Source organism: Quercus robur, chromosome 5, assembly GCF_932294415.1.
Source record: "Quercus robur chromosome 5, dhQueRobu3.1, whole genome shotgun sequence".
Classification (NCBI taxonomy): Eukaryota; Viridiplantae; Streptophyta; class Magnoliopsida; order Fagales; family Fagaceae; genus Quercus; species Quercus robur.
The window spans coordinates 73,331,011-73,358,220 of record NC_065538.1 but is presented as its reverse complement, the minus strand read 5'-3'; the positions used below and the strand labels follow the sequence as shown (position 1 = coordinate 73,358,220).

Genomic DNA, 27,210 nt, shown 5'->3' with positions numbered 1-27,210 from the left:
TTTAGGAAGAGAATGTCTAAAGTCTGCAAATCGAAATGGTGATCATGATGTGGTGATTGCAAGAAAAACAACTACTGATGTCAAAGCAAATGAAATTGATAGTACGTCTGCCACTGTAAAAACCACAAAAAATGGTTGATTGAGGAGGACTGGGGCACCAGTCCGACCATTTGAGCCTCCAGGTATTGTATAGGCTGCGGCAAAGGCAACAGTAGCAATGAGAACAGCCACAAGTGAACATCCTTCAACAGTGCGCTTTATCCATTCTATGGCTTTTTGCCGGAGTTCTTTATTTGTTTTATCAAATAATCCCTCTGCAGTCAACTTTTGATTGTTGCGGTGATCAAAGAAATGGGATGGCGTAACTTCCTTTACACGCTGCATATGACAGCATAAAAGAAAAGAAAAGAATAAGATAACTATTTAAATTGAGAGGCAAGGACAAGCCTAAATATAAAAGAAAATTATAAAATGACATTTTGGAGACCATGATACTCTTTTGACTTTGGTAAAATTCTAGAAGCAAGATCAAAGCCATTAGAGATTCAGAATTGTGCATCAAGTGTACTTTAACCACTGTGAGAATATCTAGTCTACACTCTACAATGTCATAAAGAAAGTGTGGATGTGTTTGTGTTTGAGTACGTGGTAGCATAAACACCTAAAGCATATAAATACATTAGTCTTGAGCTTTCATCTTCAACGGAACAAACAAAAATGCAACACACACAAAGACTTCTTACTACTACACAATATGATGGGCCACTTGAGATGCTATGTTCATTCGTTGGAGGCAGAGCAAGCGTAAGGCCTAAGAAAATTTTATGATAAATTTTTTTTTATTGTTGTCTAATATTTTTATCATAAGTTATGCTAGTAACACTGTAAATTTAACTACATAAAATTTATAAATTGGTATGTCACTAATCACAAAAGAAAAAAAAAAAAAAAAATCATACATTTATATTAATTAAGTTGTTAAAGTTTACCAATCACAATCATTACCACAACAGTTTGTAAACGTTTTATAGTAAAATTTGTAGCTGCTTTCTTATTTTCTCACACCTCCAAAATACCATACCAATAGAAGGGCTTGAATATTTATATATAATTATTTATATGATATTAACCTAGTTTAACAAAAAAATAATGGGGCCATGGAAGAAATTTCCTGTCTATGTTTGGGGTACACGATTTCCCCTCTTATCTTTGAAACCAACCAATTTCTCCCTTTATGTTTGAGAAATGAGCGAATACATCTAATTTGTTACATTTTCAGTTAAATTTAATAAAATTACAATGATTACAAATACAATCTAAAATACTCCAAAATTCACCTCAAGATATATAAATTTAAATATTCAACCCAAGTAGAACTTGTCAACTTATCTCAAACTCTCTAATTAACATGTATATCTTCTAATCTAATTAATTATAGTGGAATCCACAATTTCAGACGAAACAATAGTATAGTGAGTAGTGACGAATACAAATTTTATAACAATATAAACCCAACTGGCACTTTTCCATCAAAAACTTTTGTAAGTATCAAGACAATATTCCTTAGTTTGTGTGACTGATAGTTGAGAGGAATGTGGCTTCATTAGACAACAAAAATGGACAGTCATAAACTATTAAACTTTTAAGAAACGTACGATCACTCACTAGTTTGAATATCACAATCCCCCCTCTTTTGGGGGATGAAAACTCACTTCTAAAAAAGAAAAAATATATATATATAACATTAAAAAGTGGAGAACAAAAGTATTTTGTGTTAGAATATATTACAAAATCACAGTAAAGCATGGTTCCAGCTTCCAACAATATGCTAAATATTCTATCATCTAAGATACTGATCAATTACAATGCTCGACTGATTACGGATTTAAAAAAGAGCATTATTTGCAACATTTAATGGATTTTGTAGGTATAATTTTTCTTGAGAAGAATTTTATAGGTATAATTGATCACTTATATAGGTATAATTGATCACTTCTTGTCATTTATTATTATTATTATTATTGAAAGCTTGAAAATGTGTTAAAAACATAAGAGTTGTTTAGACCCCCAAATTAAAGTTACGACTTGATAAATTTTACACTAACTTAATTCTAAGTGCGGAATAGTGTAAATGCGAGCGGATAAACAAACAAGCTACTCTAATCCATAATCAAGACAACACAGCAGTAAAATGGAATGTAAAAGAGTAGGGAAGAGAGATCACTACAACAAAATGTATTTTTAGCGATGAAAATTAGTGGGGAAATATTTTTCGTCGCTAAAAATACAGATTTAGTGACGAAATATGAATTTCGTCACTAATAGTGAAAAAAATTATAACATTTAGCGACGAAAAATAAATTTCGTCGCTATTGTGATCTAAAAAATGGGCGTCAATGGAGGGAAATTTCGGCGCGAGTATAATTAATCTATAGCGACGAAATATTTCGTCACTAAAAGTTCAAATTTTTAGTAATGAAATATTTCGTCACTGTAAGTATTGTTGTGGATAGTATTAGTGACGAAAATCCTTTCGTCGCTATAAGGAAGAATTAGCGACGAAATATATTCGTCACTAAAAATAATAATTGTAGGAACCAAGTACAAGACTTCTGGGCCTTAGGCTACTTGGGCTCACAATTTATTTGTAGTGGGCTTAAGGATTTCCTACAATGGGTCGTTCTCGGCAGAGAGACTCAAAGCAACACTCAGTTTATACTCTCTCCTTGACTGTTTTCTCTCAATTTTTCTGAACCCTTTCTTCTCCCAACTTTCTTCTATTTATAGCTAAGGTTAGTGGGAAGATTATGATTACAGCCACCGTTTGTGCTACTGGAGGTCCAATATTATCTGATTAAAGTGGATGTTTAGGTGAAAGGGCGGTGCAGCATTTATGATATTGGAACTTGGCTCCATCTTGACCGACTATGTTCGGCAACTCAGTTCCCAGGGAATATCACAATTTCCCGGGAACAGTTCGTATATTTGACCGGGAACGTTTGTCCGATCTCCTCTCGGAATTCATTACCCTACGCTTGTTCGTACATGAAGGAAGCTCCAAGAAGGGCGCAGGACGGCTGGACCTTTGCCCAAGGCTAGTATGGGACTGGGCCCAGGGCCTGTGTGGGATTGGGCCAAGGGCCTGTATGGGACTGGGCCCAGGGCCTGTATGGGCCTAGGATCTCGGTGCCGTACAATAATAGTTTTGCACTTATATATTTTTAGTGACGAAATCAAAATTCGTCACTAAAAGTATACTACAGCGACGAAAGTTAAATTTCGTCGCTAAAAATCTTATCATAAAATGGTTTCTTTAGTGACGAAAATAAAATTCGTCGCTAAAAGTTTAACAAATTTTGGGTCCTTTTGTGATGAAACAAAAATTCGTCACTAAAAGTATACTACAGCGACGAAAGTTAAATTTCGTCGCTAAAAATCTTAACAAAAAATGGTTTCTTTAGTGACGAAAATAAAATTCATTGCTAAAAGTTTAACAAATTCTGGGTCCTTTTGTGATGAAACAAAAATTCGTCACTAAAAGTATGCTACAGCGACGAAATTTAAATTTCGTCGCTAAAAATCTTAACAAAAAAATGGTTTCTTTAGTGACGAAACAGAAATTCGTCACTAGAAGTAGGAAACAGCGACGAAATTCTTTTGTCGCTATAAAGTTGTCTTTAGCAACGAAATGTTTTCGTCGCTATTGCCCACTTCTAGTGACGAATTTCTGTTTCGTCACACAAAGTGGTCTTTAGCGATGAAAACATTTTGTTGCTAAAATACCACTATAAATACTCCCAAACAAAGCTAAAAAACCATTCACCCATTCAGCAAAACAAAAAACTCCCAACCCGTATATGAAGAGAAACCCACTCTAAAAAAAAAGAAAAAGAAAAAAGAGAAACCCAAACAAAAAAAAAAATGCCGATGAACCCAAACCGTTGCTGTTGCCGTTGCCGTTGCTGTTGCCGTTGAAGCGTTGCCGTTGCCATTGAAGCGTCGCCGTCGCTGTTGAAGCGTTGCAAAAGAAATACTGACGAACCCAAACCGTTTCCGTTGCCGTTGCCGTTGCCGTTGAAGCGTTGTCGTTGCCGTTGCCGTTGAAGCGTCGCCGTTGCCGTTGAAGCGTTGCAAAAGAAATACTGACGAACCCAAACCATTGCCGTTGCCGTTGAAGTGTTGTCGTTGTCGTTGACGTTGAAGCGTTGCCGTTGCCGTTGCTGTTGCAGTTGCCATTTGCGACGATCGGTAAGGTTTTATTTATTTATTTTTCTTTCATTCCCTTAAATACATAGTTTGTTGAGAAATTTCTTTTAACACAAAAGATAAAAAAAATTTCTTTTGTTGAGAAATTTTGTGCTTGTATTTTGTTGAGAATGGACATTTTTGTTGTAATTAATCCCAACTCATGTTTGTTGAGAATAGGTTTTTTTTTTTTTTTTGAGAATGGGCCTATCCAGCTGGCTTTCTTTATGTATATTCTGCAATTCAGTATGTTATAGGAGGAGAGGTCTATCCAACTCAGGTAATTTACTTCACTCTTGTTTCTTTTTTTTTTTTTTTTTTTTGGGGTTTCTTAGAAGATTATTTTGATTTAACAAGTTCTTGTCTGTGATATTGAATTGGGAACAAGTTATTGGTATTTGCTTCATTGAATGAATGTTGACTGCCTAGTTGGTTCAATTGGCACAAATGATTAGTGCTGATGTAAAGACTGGTATTTGAAGCAGTGTATAGTTGTATAGTCCCACTTCATAGGCACAAATTATTGTTATTACATATTTATTCATATAGTGAAAATGTATTATGTGGTTATAAAACTTACGCTCAAGGACCCTAAAGCGGAGTGAATTGGAGAAAATAGAAGAACGTATAGTTCTTATACTATGCAAGCTTGAGAGGTTCTTGCCTCCAGCATTCTTTGATGTTGCCTCGAGAAGCAATTCTAGGAGGCCCGGTACAATATCGGTGGATGTATCCAATTGAAAGGTAATTAGATCATTTGATGCATTCATCAATTGAATATTTCCCACGTGGTATAAAATCACATTCTGTGCGTATTTTTTCCTCGTAGGTACCTTGGAAAATTGAGAAGATACGTTTCCAACCGAGCTCGACCAAAAGGTTCGATTGCAAAGGCTTACATTCTTAAAGAATGTATTAACAACTGGTCTTTGTATATTGATGGGATCGAAACTGTGCATAATCGAAGAGAAAGAAATGAAGATTTTGGTGAATCTAGCGAAGGATTGATAGTTTTTTCACAGATTGCCCGACCTACAGGTGGTAGGCGAAATGATGGCGACTTCTCTCGTGCATTGCTTGATACTGCTCATTGGTACTTGTTGTACAATAGTCCTGAGCTAGAGCCTTATTTAAAGTATGTGATTTCATATGCATATATTGTTTAATCAAGCTTTGAATATTATCCGCAATGCTTAGCTGAAAATAAATCATCTTATTTTTAACAGCGAACACAGAAGCACATTGCATAATCCTACTAGAGAAGCCATAACTCAAATCCAACGACAAGAGTTTCCCAAGTGGTTTAGAGAACGTGTAAGACATTTGAAATTTAATCACACACTAATAAATTTAAACATTTAATTGTATTTGTCATTGCTTATTACTAATTAATATCACTTGTTGTATGTCATTATATATGAATAGATTGAAAGTTAACGATTCATTAGAAGCTACTAAACAGTTATAGTCATTAGCAAATGGTCTTAAACCGTATGTGAAGGAGTACACAGTTTGTATGGTCAATGGTGTAAAGTTCCATACAAGGGACCTAGACAATCGTCGTGTAACCCAAAACAGTGGTGTATGTACCAAAGGAGATCATGAGGGAGAAATGCACGACTTCTATGGTCATGTGTGCAAAATTTGGGAATTAGAGTATATGTTTCGCCATAAAGTTGTTTTGTTTCAGTGTGAATGGTACAATACTGGTACCAATGGTCGAAGGAGAACGATACGAATCGATGCACACTACACGAGCATTGATGTTACAAGTCGATGGTATCAAAATGACTCTTTTATACTTCCTAGTCAAGCAAAACAAGTTTTCTACTTTCAGGATACGAAATTGCGTGACCCTTGGAAAATTGTGCAATACATCCAACATAGGGAAGTGTTTGATGTCCCGGAAGTCGAGGGCGGAGAATCTAATGATAATACAAAAGATAGTGACGCATTCCAACAAGAAGCAATTGTGGATGTTGTCCCTATCAATGTTGAAGACAATATTATTGAGTATTGTATGGGTGATGTTGAAACTGAGGTTGTTCCTGAAGGTGGAACTTCAAGAGACGCTAATCAAAATGAAGAGCATGACATACCTGATGTTGATCTTGATATGGATTATGATATGTAGAGTTATAACAATTGTCTTAAATGTTATATGCTTGTCTTAAAGTTTTATGCTTGTTTTAAAGTTTTATGCTTGTCTACGTTGCAATTGTTATTGAAATGTTTTGTGCTTATCTTAAACTTGATATGGATATTAATGTGGTCATTTGTTGTGTTGAGTTAGTAGCAATTGTGTTCAAAATTTGCACTTGTGAATTGCTTGATATGGATAATGATGTGGACTATAATGTTAAGTTAGTAGCAATTGTACTTATCTTTCTTGTCAATACATAGTTTCAAAAAATGCCCAAAAAGGCCAAATACACTCATAATATACCGAGGTATGAGATGGAAAGATTGGATAGAATGAGGCAAAACCAAGAGATAATTGATGCTTTAGGATTGAAGCACATCTCAACTTCTCTAAAGGATTCCGCTCAGTCCAATTGTGCAAAAAGGAAAAGAAGTAGAGCTAGTGTTGTGGTAGATGATGATTATGTACCACCTATTAGTGACGATGAGAATGATGTTGAGTCATATAACTCTTTAATCCATAAGGTACAATAGATGTTCCATAGGGTACAATAGATAATAACTTTGTCGTTCTATTATTTGTAATGTCTTTGTTGTTCCATTATATGTATGTTTGTTAGTTACAGATGGCACCAGGACGACTTACACGCTTGCGAGGTGAGGCATCTATCCCGGTGGTCCAATCTACGGTTCAATCTACGAAAACACCTCTTGAAGCAAATCCCCCCGTCCAAAGTTCTTCTAGTGCGGAGGCTACCGACGCATTAACTAGCACGACTGGTAATTACATAAAACATACTTAATTACAACTGCACCTTGTCTTTACTATTGAGATTATACTTAATGTACATAGAATGTATTATTTTATAACATTGATAATTTTTAAATAGGATCTACTAGCAGAAATACCCATGGAACAACATGTGGCATAGCAGTACGGGCACTTGTTGAAAAAAGTGGTAAACTGCCAGTACGTATAGCTGCAGAGTATGATGCTCTTGTTGGGAAGAATGCGTGCAAGCTTCTCAATCAAATTGGCGCACAAGTGTGAAGTAATTTGTCAAGTTACAATGTAAAAAATTGGAAAAGTGTTGATGCTGCTACTAGAGATGTGGTGCTTCAAAGTATCGAGGTAAATTTATATTGATAACGTCTAACTCATCTTTGTTGTCACTAAGCATATTAAATTCATATAATAATAATTTTATAATACATATATACTTCAATTTACATGATCAGTTTGAGCTAGAAGGAGATTCCAACTTAGTAACGAAAACAATAAATACAAAATGTGGAAGATTATTGAGTAGCAGCTCTAACAAGTTGTATTAGACTTATAAAAAGCTCGTAAAATCTCATGGTGTTGACCATGCAAAAAGCCACCCGCCAAAGAATGCCATACTTGCGCAGTGGACTGGACTCATTGAAGGGAGATGGACCAATAAGGACTAGCTGGTAAATTATTTATGCGTATATTATTATTATCCAATATTTACTATATTATGTTGTCAAATGATTAGATTAATACTTAGATGAAGTAAATGTATATTGTTTTAGTCATGATCTAATAAATATCTTGAATGTTCTTTATTAGGAAAAATCAAGAATTAACTCTGAAAATAGGAGCAAAATTTCAGGCAAACATAGATGCGGGACAAAGGCACTTGCTGTTAGGGTTGATGAGGAGGTGTGTTTTTTCATTTTCTTAAACCTTAAGTGTATTACATGTTGTGATTAATTAACTATAAATAACTAACACTCGAATGTTAATTAATTAGACAAATAATAATGGCGGTCAAGTTCCTGAATTGGCAAAAATTTACAAAGATGTTCATTTCAATCCAAATACAAATAGGTGGATACAGCTTGAGGATGAAGCGACATATGTATGTGTATCATTCCATCCCTATTATTCCATCTTTATCATGTTTGTAAAGCTATAGCATATGTATTATTAATGTTGTGATTGCTTGTTTTTTTCTCTTTCAAATGATAGGAAACTATTCTGAAAGTGCAAGAGGATCATTGTCAAGAACCTAATGCAATTCCCCTTACACAAGAGGAGATCTCAAACTTGGTTTTTAAGAAGAAATCCGGTATTGTAAAAGGACTTGGCATGAGACCTTCCTTTTCTCTAGTAACCACTGCCTCATCTAGTTCCTCGGTGGAGTATATTCATCGGTTAGAAAGTGAGATAATTGAGCTCAAAGAGGCAAGAGTTAGGGACGAAGAGGAGCGAGCTAAGGAGCAAGAGGTGCGAGCTAAGCAAGATGAGGTCCAAAAGAATATTCTTAATTTTTTGAGGAGCAAGGGTTATGATGATGCTTTTACCTATGGAGGTGGTTCATCTTCAAGCTAAATCACTTATTGGTTAGTACTTTATCTTTAAATTAAAACACTTCAGTTTTTATGTATCATTTGAAACTAATATTTGTCACGTGATAGGTTATTCAATCTTTAGTTTATGATATTGAAGATATAGAAGTGAAATTTCTGTTGGCACTATGTAGAATTATATTTGACTAAAGATTTATATTTAACTAAAGATTTATATTTGTGCAGATTTCTTATTGGTGGCTTTAGGGGATTTCCTTTAGGCATTATTTGAAGACACATGAGGACATCTTCCGTTAGTTCTAATTATATTATGCTACATTTTTTGTATTGTTATAAAACAGCTTAAGTTATTGTATGTGTTGCAAACAATTATTGTATGTGTTGCAAATACTTATTGTATGGAAGGAGTTTGAATTGGATACTTAATTTAATTTTAACTTGTGGAATGTATGGATCGATTTTTTATAAATGTGTTGTTGAAATAAATGTGTTAATCAAATGTGAGGTTTTAATAATGTAATGACAGGTTACAGGTTAATATCAACGCCATGAAAATAATAAAAATAGAAAATAAGTTTTAGTGACGAATTTTTTCGTCACAAATATGGCAACAAAAAATTGTTTTAGTGACGAAATATTTCGTCACTAAATGCAGCGGAATTTCATAAGAAATGGTTTTAGTGATTACAAAACGTAGAAGCTTTTCATTTGGCTTTTTGAGCACCATACATTTTAATACAAAAGTCGCTTTCCCTTTTTCCTAGTCAAATACTAGTATGTGCGACAGGCTTTTGCAGCTCATTATCTCTTTTCATTTGGAGATTTACATTTAGTGAGCTCTATAGCAAAAACATAAAAATAAAGATGGGAAGATATATAGGCACAAGTCTATGCAAGTATCAAAACCATCAACACTATTGACCAATCATTCATGACAAGCTTGAAGATCTATTTACAATAATCACACATAGTTTTCAAGATTTTTCCCACAAAGATATATGTGCATACATAACAAGCTAAGCTTGTAAATGCACTACGCCATTAGTACAAAGGTATTAGGCCAAACTCACATGTGATATACACAACACAAGTGATCAAACTTTTTGAAGATTTTTCACTTTTTATGGGTTTTTGAATTTTTTGAACATACTAAAAAACAGAATAGGAAAAGTAAGATCAACAAAAACAGGTATAAACCAAAACAAAAAAAAAAAAATGCTAAAAACCAGAAACAGTTGACACAAATAGAATTATGCATGTCAAGATGCATGAACAAATGTCCCTAAACATTGGAAGTATTAATGCATGGACATAGGAGGTGATCATGCATGAGTACCCTTCTTCACCCACACGTCACGTGTGTTTGGGGTGATATCCCTATAGGATTGGGTACGAGGGTTGTGGCCTTCAAACCTTCTGGAGAAGCTTACCAAACAGGTGGTGAATGCATTGATCATTTTCATCACATCCATCACTCTAGAATCACCATCTCGATCTCTTGATTGCTCAACAGCCCAATTCCTTTTGTCATTTCTTGGTCCTTTTGACCTCTAATCACTTGCATTCTTCAATGCCGTCAACTTATGACAATTTGGTCTGGTGTGTCCTTGAAGTCCATAGTGACGGCAAAAATGTTTAATTCTCAGACCTCTTTGCAACTTTGGAGGTGATTTCCCTTGAACCTTAGGCTTGACCACTAATTGGTTAGGGAGCTTATTCAACACCCGTCGGTCAGCCACGTTCTTATTCTTCTCCTCCTTCACTTTCTCAGCCCTTGTGGTAGTTACCATCGGTTCTTTGGCTTTTACAAACTTCACTTCTTTGGAAACATTAACAGCCAAACTACTTTCTCTAGTGTATCCCAAACCGATTTTGTCGGAGAAAGGTTTTTGATGAGAAAGGACTTCATCAAGCTTCTTGGAGGAGACTCGCTCTACTTTAGCATTAGCTTGAACCACCTCAAGCTTAAGAAATTTTATCTTTGAGTAGGCTTCAGTCAGTTTTCCATTCAATGACTCTATTTCACATTTGGCCTCCTTATAATGCACTAGAAGACTTCTATAGTCCTCCTTTGCCTTCTTCATCTTTTCAACAGCTGCCTTGGCCACTCTTGCATATTCTCTAGACTTCTCAAGAAGGGAATTGTAGTTCTCTTGAAGGCCCACTGAACTTTCATCTTCTTCAGCATCCGATTCTTCTACAACTCCCATTGATTCCTCTTCACTATGCTCCCCAAGCTCTTCTACAAGCAAACTTAAGTCCACTGAAGACTCAACATGAGCAATAGTCATCAAAGCGGAGTAATTCCCTTCTCCATCATAGCTCTCTTCTGAATCTAAATTGGAAGAGTCTGAATCATTGAGAGTTGTGGCATATGCCTTGCCCTTCATTTTCAAATAATAAGGACATTCTTTCTTGACATGTCCATGTCCATTGCACTCGAAGCAAGTGATTCCTTGAGTAGATTGAGACTCCTTCCCATCTTTCTTCCTAAATTCCTTCCTATCACCCTTGGGAGATGAAAACTTTCCTTTGTTGAAAGGCTTCCCACTGTTGTTCATCTTCAGAAATTTTCGGAAGTTCTTTGCAAGGAATGCTACTTCCTTCTCCATATCATCCTTTTTGAAGGAGTTGTCCATTCTCTTGGTGATGGTTTTAAGAGCAAGAGATTTGCTCAATTTATGAGAAGGCAGTCCCAGCTTATATGTTTGGAGAGATCTAATTAGCTCTTGGATTTTGATCTCATCCAAGTCTTTACTCTCTTCTATAGCTGTGACTTTTGCTCGGAAACTCTCCGGTAAAGACCTTAAAATCTTTCTCACTACCTTAGAATCTTCAATCTTCTCTTCGAGATTGAGCTTGGAAATTACAATTTCATTGAGCTTTCCATAGAAAGAATCGAAAGCCTCAACATCTCCCATCTTAAGTTCTTCAAATCTGGTGGTAAGCATTTGAAGCTTCGTGTCCTTGACTTTCCTGGTACCCTCATAGGTTGTTTCAAGGATTGTCCAAGCTTCCTTGGCTGTCTTCACGTGCGATATCCTATGAAACTCATCAGGGGACACACCATAGAATATAGCATTAATGGCCTTACTATTCACATTAGCTAATGCAAGAGCTACCTTATCCCATTTGGACTTGGCAGTTGTGGGTTTAACATACCCATTCTCAACGGAATCCCATACAGACTTATCTATAGCACACAAGAAAGCCCTCATTCGGACCTTCCAAAAAGCATAGTTGCCTCCATCAAAGAATGGTGGGGCATTAAGAGATTGTAACCGATCCATCACAAAGGGTTAAGGAACACACTCAGGTATTTAAACCACAGCGAGTGTACCTACTTTGATACCAATTGAGAAAATGTGTTAAAAACACAAGAGCTGTTTAGATCCCCAAATTAAAGTTACGGCTTGATAGATTTTACACTAACTTAATTCTAAGTGTGGAATAGTGTAAATGCGAGTGGATAAACAAACAAGCTACTCTAATCCATAATCAAGACAACACAGCAGTAAAATGGAATGTGAAAGAGTAGGGAAGAGAGATGCAAACACAAGATAACATGCCGATGTGTTATCGAAGAGGAAATTGAAGAACTCGGCGAAAAACCTCTCTGCCGCCCTCCAAGCGGTAATCGATCCACTAGACAATTAGTTGGGATACATGGGTTAGCAAGAGACCCTTCAAGCCTAATCTACCTAATATACCTAAGCTCTCCAAGCTCCTACTCCAACGAGGCTTCTCGGAACCGTGTCTTGTCTAGCTCTTCAGATCCCGCAACAAGCTCCATGTTGCATCTGCCATCCTTGACTTCTTCCAATGCTTCCCAACAGCACCAAAATATCACTTGACATTCTGAAAGGGTGTGGTAAGTATTTAGACTATTAACCTCTCAATGGTATGGAAATTGAGAAGTAGAAGTTGAGGAAAATCCATAAGCAATTGTGTAGAGGATTGTGGGTATAACAATCTCTAACTCTCAAGGTGTTTGGCTAAGGTTTTCTCTCTAAAGTTCTCCTCAACATTTGTGGGTAATGTGGGTATAAATAGTGTAGGCACAAAAAGTGTGTATCAGAATTGACAGTCTGGCAAAACAGAATGTCTCGCGGGTGTCTGGCGGGAAGGCCTTACCCGCGAAATACTCGTGAAACACAACTATCTCCATCCTGTCCTGACTCTTCGCATTCTAGCACATGCAAGTCACATGGGTCACTTCGCAGGATGCTTAGTCACGAGCTACCCGCGAAAACTCTTCAATCTTCAATTGCTTGAGTCTTCACACACTCTCTCTCTCTCTATCACACAATCCTTACAATCAAATCCCACAATAAATACATGGTACAAAAGATTGAATAAAATTACAATCAAATTTGACACGGAATTATAGCCAACAAAACACATAGTTGTAAATTACAACTTTAAAATTATTATTATTAATCTTAGTTAAGACTTAAGATTTAATTAAGAGGTATAAAGTTTGATATCCTAAATTAAGTAATAAATATCTACGAGCCAAAGAAATGAATTAGTTCTTTTACATGTTGGGAAAATGTGAGGCTATCACATGACATCAGTTTAATAACGAATGCTATATTTGAATCCTTAAATTTTTGTAATTTATTAATTAGTAGTAGAGTAGTAGAGAAATAATTATAATATTAGCAACATTATCAATAGTGTTGGGGGACCACAATTTGACTTCCTACAACTACTCTAAAAACAGGCGCTCATGGTGTGATAGCGAATGCCATAAAAGATTTGAGTTTGTCTTCCTCATCACCAATTGGTTTTAATGTGGAATGGCATAGCTCACGATCTGACAAATGGTATTAGGGCCAAAGTCATGGCTTCAAGTTACGGGAGTGTCATTGTGAGGGAGGGATTGTTGGGGAGACCACAATTTGACTCCCTACCGCTCTAAAAATAGGCCCACGTGGTGTGATGTCAAATGCCATAAAGATTTAAGTGTGCCTTCCTCATCACCAATTGGTTTTGAAGTGGAATAGCACAGCTCACGGTTCGACAAATAAAGTAATGCTACATAGAGATACAAACTGTTTTACGAAAAAATTTACAAACTGTTAATGCGATGATTAGTGATTATTGGTAAATGAAAAAGTGATGTTAATGGTGGGCCTAGATGAAAACTAATAAGAAGTTGGCCATATCAATAGCTTGTAAAAGTATTGTAAAATAGTTTGTAACTGTAGCATTACTCTTATCAACAACAATAAGACAATAAGACTAATGTTAATTGTAAAGTTGTGATTTACAACTATGTTTTATGTTAGCTTTATTTCATGACAAAAAGTGTTGTAATTGCTCTAATTTTGTTCCTTGTATTTTGTGGGATTTTATTGTATTGGGTTTAGTATTAAGTTGGTGAAGACTCAAGCTTAAATGAAGAATCAGTGGATTTCGCGAGAAGCTCGCGAGAAACTAAGCTGCGAAAGAGCATGTAAGGAGCACATGACTGGAAGCTGAAGAGTCGTGCCAGGTTGTCGTTTTCGCGAGTGTCTCGCGGGTAAGGCCTTCCCGCGAGACAATCGTGAAACATTCTGCCTGGAGGATTTTTATGTGTGAATTCCTTACCCTTCACCCATACTATATATACCCTCATTACCCACAAATGTAAGGGAGGCCATTCATAGAGAAAACCCATAGATAGGTTTTCTACAACATACACACCCATCTTTTTGAGAGAGAGCTACTCATCCTTAGTGAGAATTAATTGTAGCCTCTTCTCCTTCCCTCTCCCATTATCATACCTTGAGAGGAGATTTGTACCCAAACACAATCCACATCTTTTCAGAGTATAGTGAGTGTTTTTGGTGTTGCTGGGAAGCATTGGAAGATGCCAAGGTTGGCGGATGCAACATGGAGCTTGTTGCGGGATCTAAAGAGCTAGACAAGACACAGTTCCGAGAAGCCTTGTTGGAGTAGGAGCTTGAAGGGCTTAGGTACAGAGGGTAGATTAGGCTTGGAGGGTCTCTTGCTTACCCATATATCCCAACTGATTGTCTAGTGGATCGATTACTGCTTGGAGGGCGGCGGAGAGGTTTTTCATCGAGTTCTTCGGTTTCCTCTTCGATAACACGTCTCGATGTTATCTGTGTTTGCATCTCTCTTCCCTACTCTTATTCATTTCATTTTACTACTGTGTTGCTTTAAATATGAATTAGAGTAGCTCTATTGCTTGTTTGCTTGCGTTTACACTATTCTGCACTTAGTATTAAGTTAGTGTAAAATCAATCAAGTTGTAATTTGAATTGGGGGTCTAAACAAGCTCTTGTGTTTTCACACATTTCGAGCTTTCATTAATAACAGTAATAATGAACAATGAAACATAATATTCATAATGATAATGATGATGATAAAAGAGACAATAATAAAACAAGGTTGCCAAGGGTTTACCATTTTCTCTCCCTTTGTGAGCTATATGGATTAGTTGTGTTTGATAACATCATCCCTATTGTCTTTGTATTATAGACCTAGACATCTAAGAGAGAATGAAAGGTATCTACTTTGCTTAACTGATTGATAAAGCGTAAAACCACTAAAGCCTAATATATTAAGAATAAATAAGATGTTCTTATGTACGGAAAAATGTATGTTTTAACCTTGATTCTAGGATTCATTTTTTTTTCCTAGTGAAAAAATATTATGAATCTTAATTTGTAGCCTTAACACGTTATAATGGTACGTAATGTTGAAATATTAAGTTTAAGAACTTCTCCCATGAACAAACAATATGGTCAAAATGGTACGCATACTTGGAAGGGTTCCACATTGTTTAATTAATTAACTAAGTGTGGAGCCAATACAAGCATTATATATAGATTAATTCATATACTCTTTTTTATGCAAAATATATTATTTTATCTTAGATTTAGAATAAAGATTGTTATGAATTTTATTTTTTGGAGTCTTTTATGTACACTATGTTATAAAATTCAAATTCAAAACTTCACAAAAGATTTATTTTGTAGAACCGTGTGCAACACTTCTCTCTCATATAAATATACGTTTCATGCGTTCATCCACATGTGAGACCTATCTGTGTAAAAGGAATATGTACTAGTTCTGAGACCATCATAGTGATCGTGCTTTGTTTTATAGACAGCCACCGTCTAAAAAGGGAATGAGAGGAATCTTTTTTGGCTTTGCTTTATTGAATTGTAAAGTGCACAGTCACTACAAGCCAAATATACTTAAAGACTATATTAGTTTCTCTTTCGTAAGGTAAAAGCATGATTTTATGATTTTTATCTTGATTTCATTTCATATTATTATTATTAGAGCATTCACATTGGTTTTTTTTTTTTGCAAAAGTTATTATCTATTTTAGCATAAAAATCTATTTTCTATAATTTATTTAACCACTTTTTCACAAAAACCATATCAAATTATTTATTTTAAAACTCTATTTTATTAAAATATCAAATTTTATTGATTTCTTTAATTGTTTTCTTCTCTTTACATACCATAATCATCATCCATTCTATTCCGTCATTCTCAAAGGAAAAAAAAAAGAAAAGAAAAAAGAAAGCATAATTGCTATGGTGCTCATGTATATTTGCACAAGTATTGTTAAAATGCATTTTGCCCAATGAATTCGTAAGTTGATGTTAGTAATTTTTAGAGTTGGTTGAATAAATTTTGGCTCTTATACCATTTTACCATAGCAATTTTTTTTTTATTATTATTTTATTTTATTTTATTTTATTTTATTTTTTTTATGAACCCATTTTACCATGGCGAATGTGAGTGCTCTTATTATTATTTTATGGAAGACAATTATGGATCTTGTTTTTTAGCCTTCAGGTACATGATATTAAAAGGGAAAATTATTGTGTATTCCCGGAGTATCATAAATGCGTACTCCCTCCTCTCACATGAATGGTGAGTCCCACTAATTAAATTCATGGTGCGACCCACCATTCATGTGAGAGGAAGGAGTACACATTTATGGTACTCCAAGAGTACCTAATATTGTCCCAATTAAAAGTTACAATTTCAAAACTTCTCACTTGAGCACAGCTATGTTATTATGGTCATAATGGTGTATATATTTGGAAGGTATCTACTTTTTTTTTTTTTTTTTTTTTTTTGAGAAGATACTTTGCTTAATTTGTTTTTTGAAAAAGAATACTTTGCTTAATTGATTAGTAAAGTATGCTGCTAGCCCGCTAGTACAAGCATAATTTAAAGATTAAAGCGCACAGAAACACTTTGGTATGGAAAACATATTATTTAATCACTATTTTAAGATAAAGACAGTTATGAATCATATTTTATTAACTCTTTTAGGCACATCACGTTATAAAATTAAGATTCAATACTTCTTCCTCAAGCAAAATTGTGTTTGTAAGCTTCAGTACTTAATTCAATTGATAAAGTTTCTGATTATTGAATAAGAGATCCAAGGTTTAATCCTCGCCTACATCAAAAATTGATTGATATCTTGATCTGATGATAAAGACCTATTACCGGGAGTGGACGCCATAGGTTGTGAAACTCTCAAAAAAGAAAAGAAAAAAAGAGCAAAGCTGTGGTCATAGTTGTGTGTAACACCCAGAGAAAAAAAAGGGGAAGAACTTTTTAAGGGGGTAGATATGTACATTTATAGTGAGAGTATTAGTGTATTTTTCTTAGTTTGGAGTGTGATCTGGGAAAACTCGGCTGTTAAGCTCCCGTATACCATAAAAAATAAAAAGAAGCTCCCATATGATTGTATGATTATTAGTTAGTTTGATGTATGTTTAGATAGATCAATAGGGAGGAAGCCTATCAAAGTTTTGAATAGGAGGACACAAGACAAATAATTAGTTCTAAAGTTCAAACATTAATTGATCCATTGAGGTGAACCCGTTATCGCTAATATATTTTCCTCCGAAATACCTAACACCTTGTTTTGGAATTAGGGATCTTGCACATTTAGGGTACTTTGCTTCAACTGTTTAGTTGAGATTTTATGTTTTGATAAAGATTAGATTTAGAGAACCAACGAACTAGATTTCTTAGAGGCTTAGTTAGCATATTAGCTTCTTCTTCTTCTTCTTCTTTTTTTTTTTTTTTTTTTGAAAATAAGTGCTGCCTATTTATGATATGCAGTTCAATTTCTATCATCTATAATTAGCTAGCAAGTTGTGGACTTTTTCTTTGGAAAAGGAACAAGATTGATGCACATAATTGGCCCAAAACACACACACACACACACACACACACACACACACATATATATATATATATATATGTATATGTATATGTATGTATGTGTGTGTGCGTGCGCGCGCGCGCTTGCTGCAATACATTAGAGATTATAGGTTATTGTCTTTGCTTTCCAAGGATATTTAAAATTATGTGTCCTACGGTCCTGGCAAGTTTAAAGGTATATCAATATCATAAGCACGTGATACATGCATTGGCTTTTCTTTTCTTTCTTTATTTTTTTAATTATTTTAATTTACACTTTTTTGGATAAGCGTGAAACATGATAAAACTTCACAATTTGCATCAGTATTGGTGGAGGTATATTGCTAAAATGCTATTTTTAGCATCACAAATTACAACATATTGTGCTACACTGGTGGTGCCATAGTTAAAAAAATTTGGCAACTTGCTACAGTACTATTTTTTGGGTTTTTTCTGCTAGTTGTGTTTTTTTTGGTTAAGCTTGAGGTTGTTGTGATGGTGGTGGTGGTTGTGATGATGGTAGTATTTGATTTTGGCTGGTCGGTTTGGTGGCTTGAAGAGAGGAGGAAGAGACAAAGAAGAAGAGAAAGAATAAGAGAGAGAAAAAATAATAAATGAATGAATAGGATTTAACTTTGTTGTTAAAATAAGAGTATTGATGTGGACTGAGTATGAAATGGTAAGTTAAAATAGATAAAAAGTGACTTTTTTAGATGCTAAAAGCTAAAAAATTTAGCACCACCAATGTGGATGCTTAATCCTACTTTATCCTATACTTTGCAGTTATTGTTAAGCTCGCTCTGTTGAATTATAAAAAGTGTATGTTAATTAGCTTTATTCCATGACAAATTTATATATTTTATTTTTATTTTAATGTATCTTTTCAGGACTTAATTGTATTTGAGCCTTATTTGCATTTATGCAAATTGCATTTTGAGGCATCTCGTGAGCTCAAGTGACATGCTCTGCCCACAAGTGACACATGGCAAAATGTTAGATCAAACTGCTGAATAGGCAAGTCGCAACCATCTCATGACTTGCTAGGCTACGACAAGATCGCGAGTTGCATGATCAGTGTACTTTGTTTTTTGACAATTGTTTGCCCTTCGTAATGATGCTAGCACACAACCCCTTAGCTGTTGTGCATGGCTGGGCCTTCAAATAAGAGTGAAACATAATCTTAGTGTTGGGTTAATAAAGATTGACCTTAGTTAATTGATTCAATTACCTATGCTAATTAATCTGTACGTTTTTAGACCCCTTAAACACAAACAGATTAACCTAGTTATTTAGCCAAGTAATTAACTTAGGTAAATTATACAGATTTAGGTTAACGCAAATAAATCATATCATTGAAACAGTGCAGAAAATAATGAACACAACGATATGATAACCCAGGAAAACCAAACTGGTAAAAACCTTGGGGAGGATTTAACCTAGCTATCCTCAAGGTAAAACAGATCCACTATGAAAGAATTGAAATTTTACAATAGAGACTTAGACCACTAACATCTTATTGCTACCTCGAGTAGAAAACTTACTACCACGACTACGTGACAGTTCCGAGTCCACGGACTACTTCTTTCTTGGATTCACAGCAACCACAAGTACTCCCACTTGTGTTTTCTTTAAGCTCTTTATGTATCAATTGAAATGATCACCAAGTTCTCAACATCAATCTTGATCTTGATAACCCTAAGTATGTATGAAGGCAAACACCTTTAGATCTCACAAGAGATTCACACACATAGCATAAACAACAACAATAAAACGTGGCTAGGTTTTTTCTTTTTATACTTAAGGCAAAATATAAAACCTTACATGTTATATGGGCTTGGGCTTGAGTTGGGAAATTCTGTAGAAAAACAATTTGCACGAGTTTCGATCAATCGAGTCTAATTTTCGATCGATTGAGCCTTGCAGATTTAAACAATAAATCCTGTAGTACACTCGATTCCAACTTTACACAAAAACACACTTTGAGCAGCCTAAATCTAGACTAAATGTTTTGATTATGGTTTGTCAACATTACACATTGAAATTCTAATACATTAGTTCCTGATTTCTTAGAACCTAACAAACTCCCCCTTTGGCAATCCGTGACAAAACACATACCAATACAAAATGCTCAAAGTTACAAAAACAGCTCAACCAAAAACAATTCAACCTAACTACTATCTATCAGTTGCAAGTGTAGACAGTAGCACGATTGAATCAACCTGTATATTCCTGAAACACTCAACAAACACATAAACGCATGTGTGGAAAATACAAGTAAAACAAAATAAATTCTTAATTTCACATAACATAAAATAAAAAGATATATATCATGAATAACCTCATAAATATAAATCAATAGCCAATGTAGTACAATGTGAAACAAGAAACAAAAATAAGAACATAATGTCTCCCTCTATCATATACAACTCATAAAAAATAAAGATATCAAAATAAATACATCATGAGCAAAAAAAAAAAAAAAACAAGTACAATGTGAAGCACTTAGATACAATCTAAAGCTCCAAAGCTCCAAAAAAAAATCTCCCCCTATCTACATCCATATGTACTCCCCCTTTTTGTGACGAATTGCCAAAGGGCAATCAAGACTCATCATCAAAAGGAGGTGGCGGAGGTGACCGTCTAAAGCTCGCCAAATTTGCATGCAAAGCCTGAAGCTTTGTGAGCACGTCTACCAAAAACTGACCATAATTCGCCTAAACGGTCATGACAGTGTCCAACATACGACGAATGCTAGAATCATCTGAAGTAGAAGGTGGAGGAGCAGCAGCAGCAGTAGGAACAACATACTCATCAACAATCAAATCACCTGAAGAAGGAGGAGGAGGAGGTGCAACACCCGAAAAAGACTCAACTTTAGAGTGTTTAGAGCTAGCTCACATCTGAGCTGCTCTTTGCCTAAGGAAAGTGGCACCTATAGGAACTATAATGTGGATAGGTTTAGAAGCAGGAAACTTATCTAAACCTAAATGCAATAAAATCCGATGAATAAAAACCGGGAAGAAAAGAGCATGAGCAGAAGAACTACTCCTATGAACCTCAACCAAGGATCGAATGAAAAGATAAGGAAAACTCATAGGAGCATCTGTCATAAGGGCATACAAAAATGCACATCTCTTGATAGGAATGGTGTGCAAGTGAGAGATGGGCCAGATAGAATGGTAAAAAATCTGGAAAAACAAGTAATGAATCTCGGTCAACTCATAAGAAGTGATCTGAGGATCAATACCCCACTGAATGGAAGTACCAGTCAGATATGAGATAATGTCATCAAGTGGAGGTGACTCATCATAAGGGTACACAGGCTGTTGTACCTTAGGCACCCCTAGACCTACCGAAGGAGTAATGACATACTCTTCACCCCGTATCCAACTCTTCATAAACTGAGTGCTGGAATCATTAGAGTGGACAGAGAGGTTCGAGTAGAACTCTTTAATCAAGGTAGCCGGAGGAGGATGGTTTATATCCATCAAAGGCAACCAGCCCCTACTCTCAAAATTTCTCTTAATTTTTGGGTCAAGCTCATCTAAAACAACTTTTCTCTCAGCCCACACAGATCTAAGAATGTTCAACTTCTCATGGGTCTCCTAGTTTTTCTCATTGAGAAACCTCTCACTATCAAAAGCTGGAGTAGAAGAGGAGGTGGATGTCCTATGGGCTCTAGTCTTCCTAACCATGATGCTATGGATTGAAAAGGATAGACAGAAAATAGACAACAGAAAAAAGAAAGAAAAAAACCAAGGGCAGACTGCATCAAACATGGTTAGAGCACAAGAAAAAATAAAAAAGAACAATTTATATGATGCATGAACAAAATAACCACATGATGCATGCTTTAATGCATTGAGAATAGTCCAATTATACTTTTAAGAAAACAAAATTGGCTTCAACATAGAGTTTTAGAACAAAAATCCAAACTTTGAAAAACCCAATTTCAAAAATCCCAACGAATTGATTAATTTATCGTTACACAAGTTAGATAATAGTATATAATGACATAATTAATCAATTATACAAGCCAATCTCAATTGAATTGAAAAAAATTAAAAGTTAGAGAACTGAATTGACAAAACTGAAAGTTAGAGGACTGAAATGAAAAAAATGTGAAAGTTAGAGAGTCAGTTTTGCATTTTTGCCTTTTTTTTTTTTAATAAAAAATAAACCGCTTTCTTTTTTTCTTTTTTTTTTCTCAGAGGAAGGAGTAGTTCTTTCCTACAAGGTAATTCTTTTTTTTTTTTTTTTTTTTTTTTTTATCCTTTAATTGCTCACATGATTTTGATTGTTCTATTTGATTTTTAGTTGCTTCTTTCTCTTTTATTTTTCTGGAAAATTTTGACACTAAAAAACAGTGACGACTCTAGAAATTTTGTTCAGGGTGGTTAATAAGAAATTTAAATTAAAAAAATTTAATAAAAACCCGCGACTGAGTCGCCAAAACAAGGCAACACTGTTTTTGAAAATTTTAGTTTTTGTGAGAACATAATACTTTCCAAAAACAACTAGAACACTTAAAAATCTTTTTGTGTTTGAATCAACAAAGATTGAGCATGTGAAAACACATTTTATCAAGTACAATCACACAAATGAATATGGCATTCATTGAACATAAACTTGTGTGTTGTGTGTGGATATCAAGGCATACACAATTAGCACTAGATCATGTGACCCATCTCAATTATAAAAGTATGCATATATGACCTCCCACAAGACTTGATTACATAATTTGGAGCTTTACATTTGACTCCACTTTCAATCATAACATTTGATCTTTTTGATCCTTTTGAAACAATCACCTCTCATTGTGAGAGTGATATTTGATATTTCACCTTGATGAGATAGCCTTTGGCTTTTTGAACAATCATACACTTTATTTTTGGTAACTTTTCCTTTTTTCTAGTCAAATACTAGTATGTGCGACAGACTTTTGTAGCTCAATATCTCTTTACATTTGGAGATTTACATTTGGTGAGCTCTTTTTAGCAAAAACAAAATAAATAAAGAGTGGGAAGATATATAGCCACAAGTCTATGCATGTCTCAAAATCAACATAATCATTCACTAATCATTCATGACAAGTTTGAAGATCTATTTACAACATTCACATAGATTTCAAGATTTCTTCCACAGTGATAAGAGTGCAAAGAAACAAGCTACGCTCGTAAATGCACAAACCCATTAGCACAAAGGTACAAGGCAAAACAATTTTTGAGACAAAACTCAACAATGTCGATCAAACTTTTTGATTTTCTACTTTTTATATGGTTTTTGGATTTTTGACACAAAAGAAGGAAAAGATTGATCAAAAGCAACATTAAAAAAAAATTGAATGATAGAATGCAAAAACAAACAAACAAATTTCAACCCACACAATTAATAAGCAAACAACCAAACAAAGTCATAAAGCGTAGGAAGTATTGATGCATGGACATGTTGTAATGCTTATGCATGAGTACCCTTTTTCACCCACACGTCACTTGCGTTTGGGGTGATTTCCTTATAGGATTGGGTATGAGAGTTAGGGCTTTCAAACCTTCGTGTGAAGCTTTCCAAGCAGTTGGTGAAAGCACCAATCATCTTCATCACGTCCATCATTCCGGGATCACCACTTTGATCTCTTGATGGTTCACCAGCCCAATTTCTCCTGTCATTTCTAGGTCCTTGTGACCTTGGATTTGTTGCACTATTCATTGCTCTCAGCTTTTGACAATTTGGTCGAGTATGCCCTTGAAGTCCGCAGTGATGACACACATAGTTCGGTCTAGGACCTCTTTGTGATCGTGGACGAGACTTGGCTCGGGATTCAGACCTGCCCACAGATTGATTACGGGGGTTGTTCAACATCCGTTGGTTCTCCACATTCCTCTTCTCCTCCATCTTGGGCTTCTCAGCAGTAGAGTCAACTTCAAATGGCTCTTTGGCCTTTATAAACTTCACTTCTTTGGTAATATTGCCAGATGAGCTACTCCTTCCGGTATATCCCAACCCAGATTTGTCTGAAAAATGCTTTTGAGATGAAATAACGTCATCTAGCTTCTTGGTGGAGACCCTCTCTATCTTAGCATTTACTTGCATAACTTCTTGCTCAAGAAATTTCACTTTTGTGTAGGTTTCTGACAGCTCACCATTCAATGTCTCTATCTCACATTTGGCCTCCTTATAGGGAATTAGGAGACTTTTATAGTCCTCCTCTGCCTTCTTCATCTTTCTCACAGCTGCCTTGGCCACCTTTGTGTACTCACCCGACTTCTCCAGGAGTGGGTTATAATTCTCTTGAAGATTGGTTGTGCTTTCATCTTCTTTAGCATCTGATTCTTCAACAACTCCCAATGATTCTTCATCACTATGTTCTCCAAGTTCTTGTACAAGCAAATTCAACTCGTTTGAAGACTCAACATGGGCAATAGTCGTAAAAGCAGAATAATTCCCTTCTTCATCACAGCTTTCCTTAGAATCTGAGTTGGATGAATCCAAGTCACTCAGTGTCGTGGCATACACCTTGCCTTTTGATTTCAAATAATTCGGACATTCTTTCTTAAAGTGTCCATGCCCGTTGCATTCAAAACAAGTGACACCTTGTGTAAATTGAGATTCTTTTCCATCTTTCTTTTGAATTCCCTTTTCTCTCTTCCTGAACTTTGGAATTTCCCTTTATCACCAAATTTACCATTATTCTTGAATTTCAAGAATTTTCAGAAATTTTTCACAAGGTATGCAACATCTTTGTCAACCACATCCTCATCCCATGAGTCATGGACTTCCAACTTTTCATTAATGGTCTTAAGAGCAAGAGATTTGCTCTTCCGTTGAGTGGGCAGTAACATTTCATAAGTCTGAAGAGAACCAATCAGCTCTTGGATTTTGATGTCATCAAGGTCCTTACTCTCTTCAATTGCTGTCACTTTGGCACGAAAACTTTCCGGCAATGACCGAAGGATCTTCCTTACTATTTTAGAATCCTTCGTTTTCTCCCCTAAATTGAACTTGCTGACAACCACCTCATTCAGCTTGCTATAGAAAGAGTCAAAGGACTCATCCTCACTCTTTTTGAGCTCCTCAAACCGAGTGGTTAGCATCTGCAGCTTGGTGTCTTTCACTTTCTTCGTGCCTTCGTAGGTGGTCTCCAATATCTCCCATGCTTCTTTGGCAATGGTAATGTGAGAAATCCTGTGAAACTCATCTGGAGACACACCACGGAAAATCACGTTAAGTGCTTTACTGTTAGTATTAGATGCGGCGAGTGCTACCTTATCCCATGTGGATTTGGCTTCCTCAGGCCTGGTCCAACCTATATCAACAGCATCCTAAACTGATTCGTCAATGGAACATAAAAATGCTCTTATGCGGACCTTCTAAAAAGCATAATTACTACCATCAAAATATGGAGGTACATTTAGGGATTAAGACTGGTCCATCTCAATATGGGGTCAAGGATCACACTATGGTAATGAAACCAATATAAGTGTACCCACTCTGATACCAATTGAAAGTTCAAATAGTGTATGAAACACCCTTGAACGTTTAGACTCCCAATAACAAAATTACCAATTCAAGTTTTATGACAAACAATAAGTGTGTGGAAAATGAACACAAACTATAAACAAAATAGGTAAACAATCTAAGCCAATTAAAATCACATCCACAGCAGAAAGTAAAAGGCAAAGATTAAGGGAAGAGAGATGCAAACACAAGGACAACAAAACGATGTGTTATCGAAGAGGAAACCGAAACCCTCGGCGTAAAACCTCTTCACTGCCCTCCAAGCGGTAAGTAATCCACTAGAAAATGTAGTTGGTATACATGAACAGTAATAGACCCTCCAAGCCTAATCTACCCAGTGTACCTAAGCCCTCCAAGCTTCTTGCTCCAACGCGGTTGCGCCGAACCTATTTCTTTTCTAGCTTCCCTGATTCCGCTACTTGACCATAGGATCAACCAATGTGAAATTGGTTCCTTCCTAACTGCTTCCCAAAAACACCAAACAACCCTCTCACAGAAATGGATATGGTGAGAAAAGGTTTTGGTAAAAGGCCTCTCAAGGATTTAACAATGGAGAGGAAGAGAGTAGAGGAATTTGAAGAGTCTCTTATGTGAAGATTGTGGATGAATCAATCTTGTTTTACTCTAGGGTTTCTCTTTCAAAATTCTCTCTAGAAGCTCTCTTTCTTTTGTAGGTATGAGGGGTATTTATACTTGGGTGAGAATAGAATGTGAAGAGTCAGGTTTTTCAAAACAGGACTGGCTTGCGGCTTGACTGAGTCGCAAGATCTAGCCGCGAGATAACTGAACGACCAGTTGTCCTATTTTGTCCTGTAGTGCTCCAGCTAGCATGACGCTTCAACTTCTGACATGCTTGGCACGTGTGCAGCTTCTGGCGGCTTGCAGCTGCGAGATCCAGTCGTGAGTCTCTATTTTTCTTGCACACTCTTGAGCATTTCTTCACACTATTTCACTCACTACCCTTACAAGAATCTCACCTAAATACAGGGTTACTAATTGCTGAATACAAGCAAATTTGACACGGAATAAAGCCAATAAGATGGTTGATTAAATTCAACCTTACATGAAGCTAATAAGATAAAAGGGAAATCACGCACACTCACTTGCATAGATAATACACACACTTAGTTTTTTTAATTAAAATTGAAAATCGTAACTTAAAGTCATGATTTCTATGTAAAAATGGTGAGTGTGTATACTTTGCGTAAGTGAGAGTGCAAAATAGATGTTATCAATTCAAATAAAAATGGATTTATGCATGAAGTGAAATGAAAAGTGCGTGTAAAAATGTGCCCCAATAAACGGTTATATACCCAAGTAAGATTAGCTCCCACCCTTAGCCAGGCTCTTCCACTTAGCCCTGTCTTTACTGAAAATTTCTTTTTTGAAAATCGCTGCAGTATTGAACAAAATACTTTGTTAGAAGCATGGTAGGATACGAACGAAGAATATGAGCACAAAAATAAGTTTTCGAGGGAATGCTATCATTAGTAAGTCAGTGTATACGAAGAAAAGCTAAAGCCTAGGAATTGCAAGAAGAGTGAATATTAGGAACAATTATTAGTGTACATAGTGAAAAAAGTTGTTTACTTGATGGTATTTGAGCTTCATCACCATCATCACAAGCATCATTCTCGAACTCACTAGGAAGGCCTGTACTAAGAACATATAATTAAATTAATTATGTTATTATGTTTGTTCTAATCCATAATATCAAGAATGTTTCGGGCTCAAAGTAAGTTGAGTCAAACAGAAATATTTTTGTTGAGAAAG

At 35.6% G+C, this 27,210-nt stretch overlaps 1 protein-coding gene across 1 annotated transcript; it reads right to left on the bottom strand.

Moving 5' to 3' along the window:
• Positions 1 to 10,274: 10,274 nt before the first annotated feature.
• LOC126728686 (uncharacterized) lies at positions 10,275 to 12,014 on the bottom strand. Its single transcript, XM_050434475.1, has one exon. It carries the CDS (start codon positions 12,012 to 12,014, stop codon positions 10,275 to 10,277), a length of 1,740 nt encoding a protein of 579 aa, XP_050290432.1.
• Between the last annotated feature and the right edge of the window lie 15,196 nt (positions 12,015 to 27,210).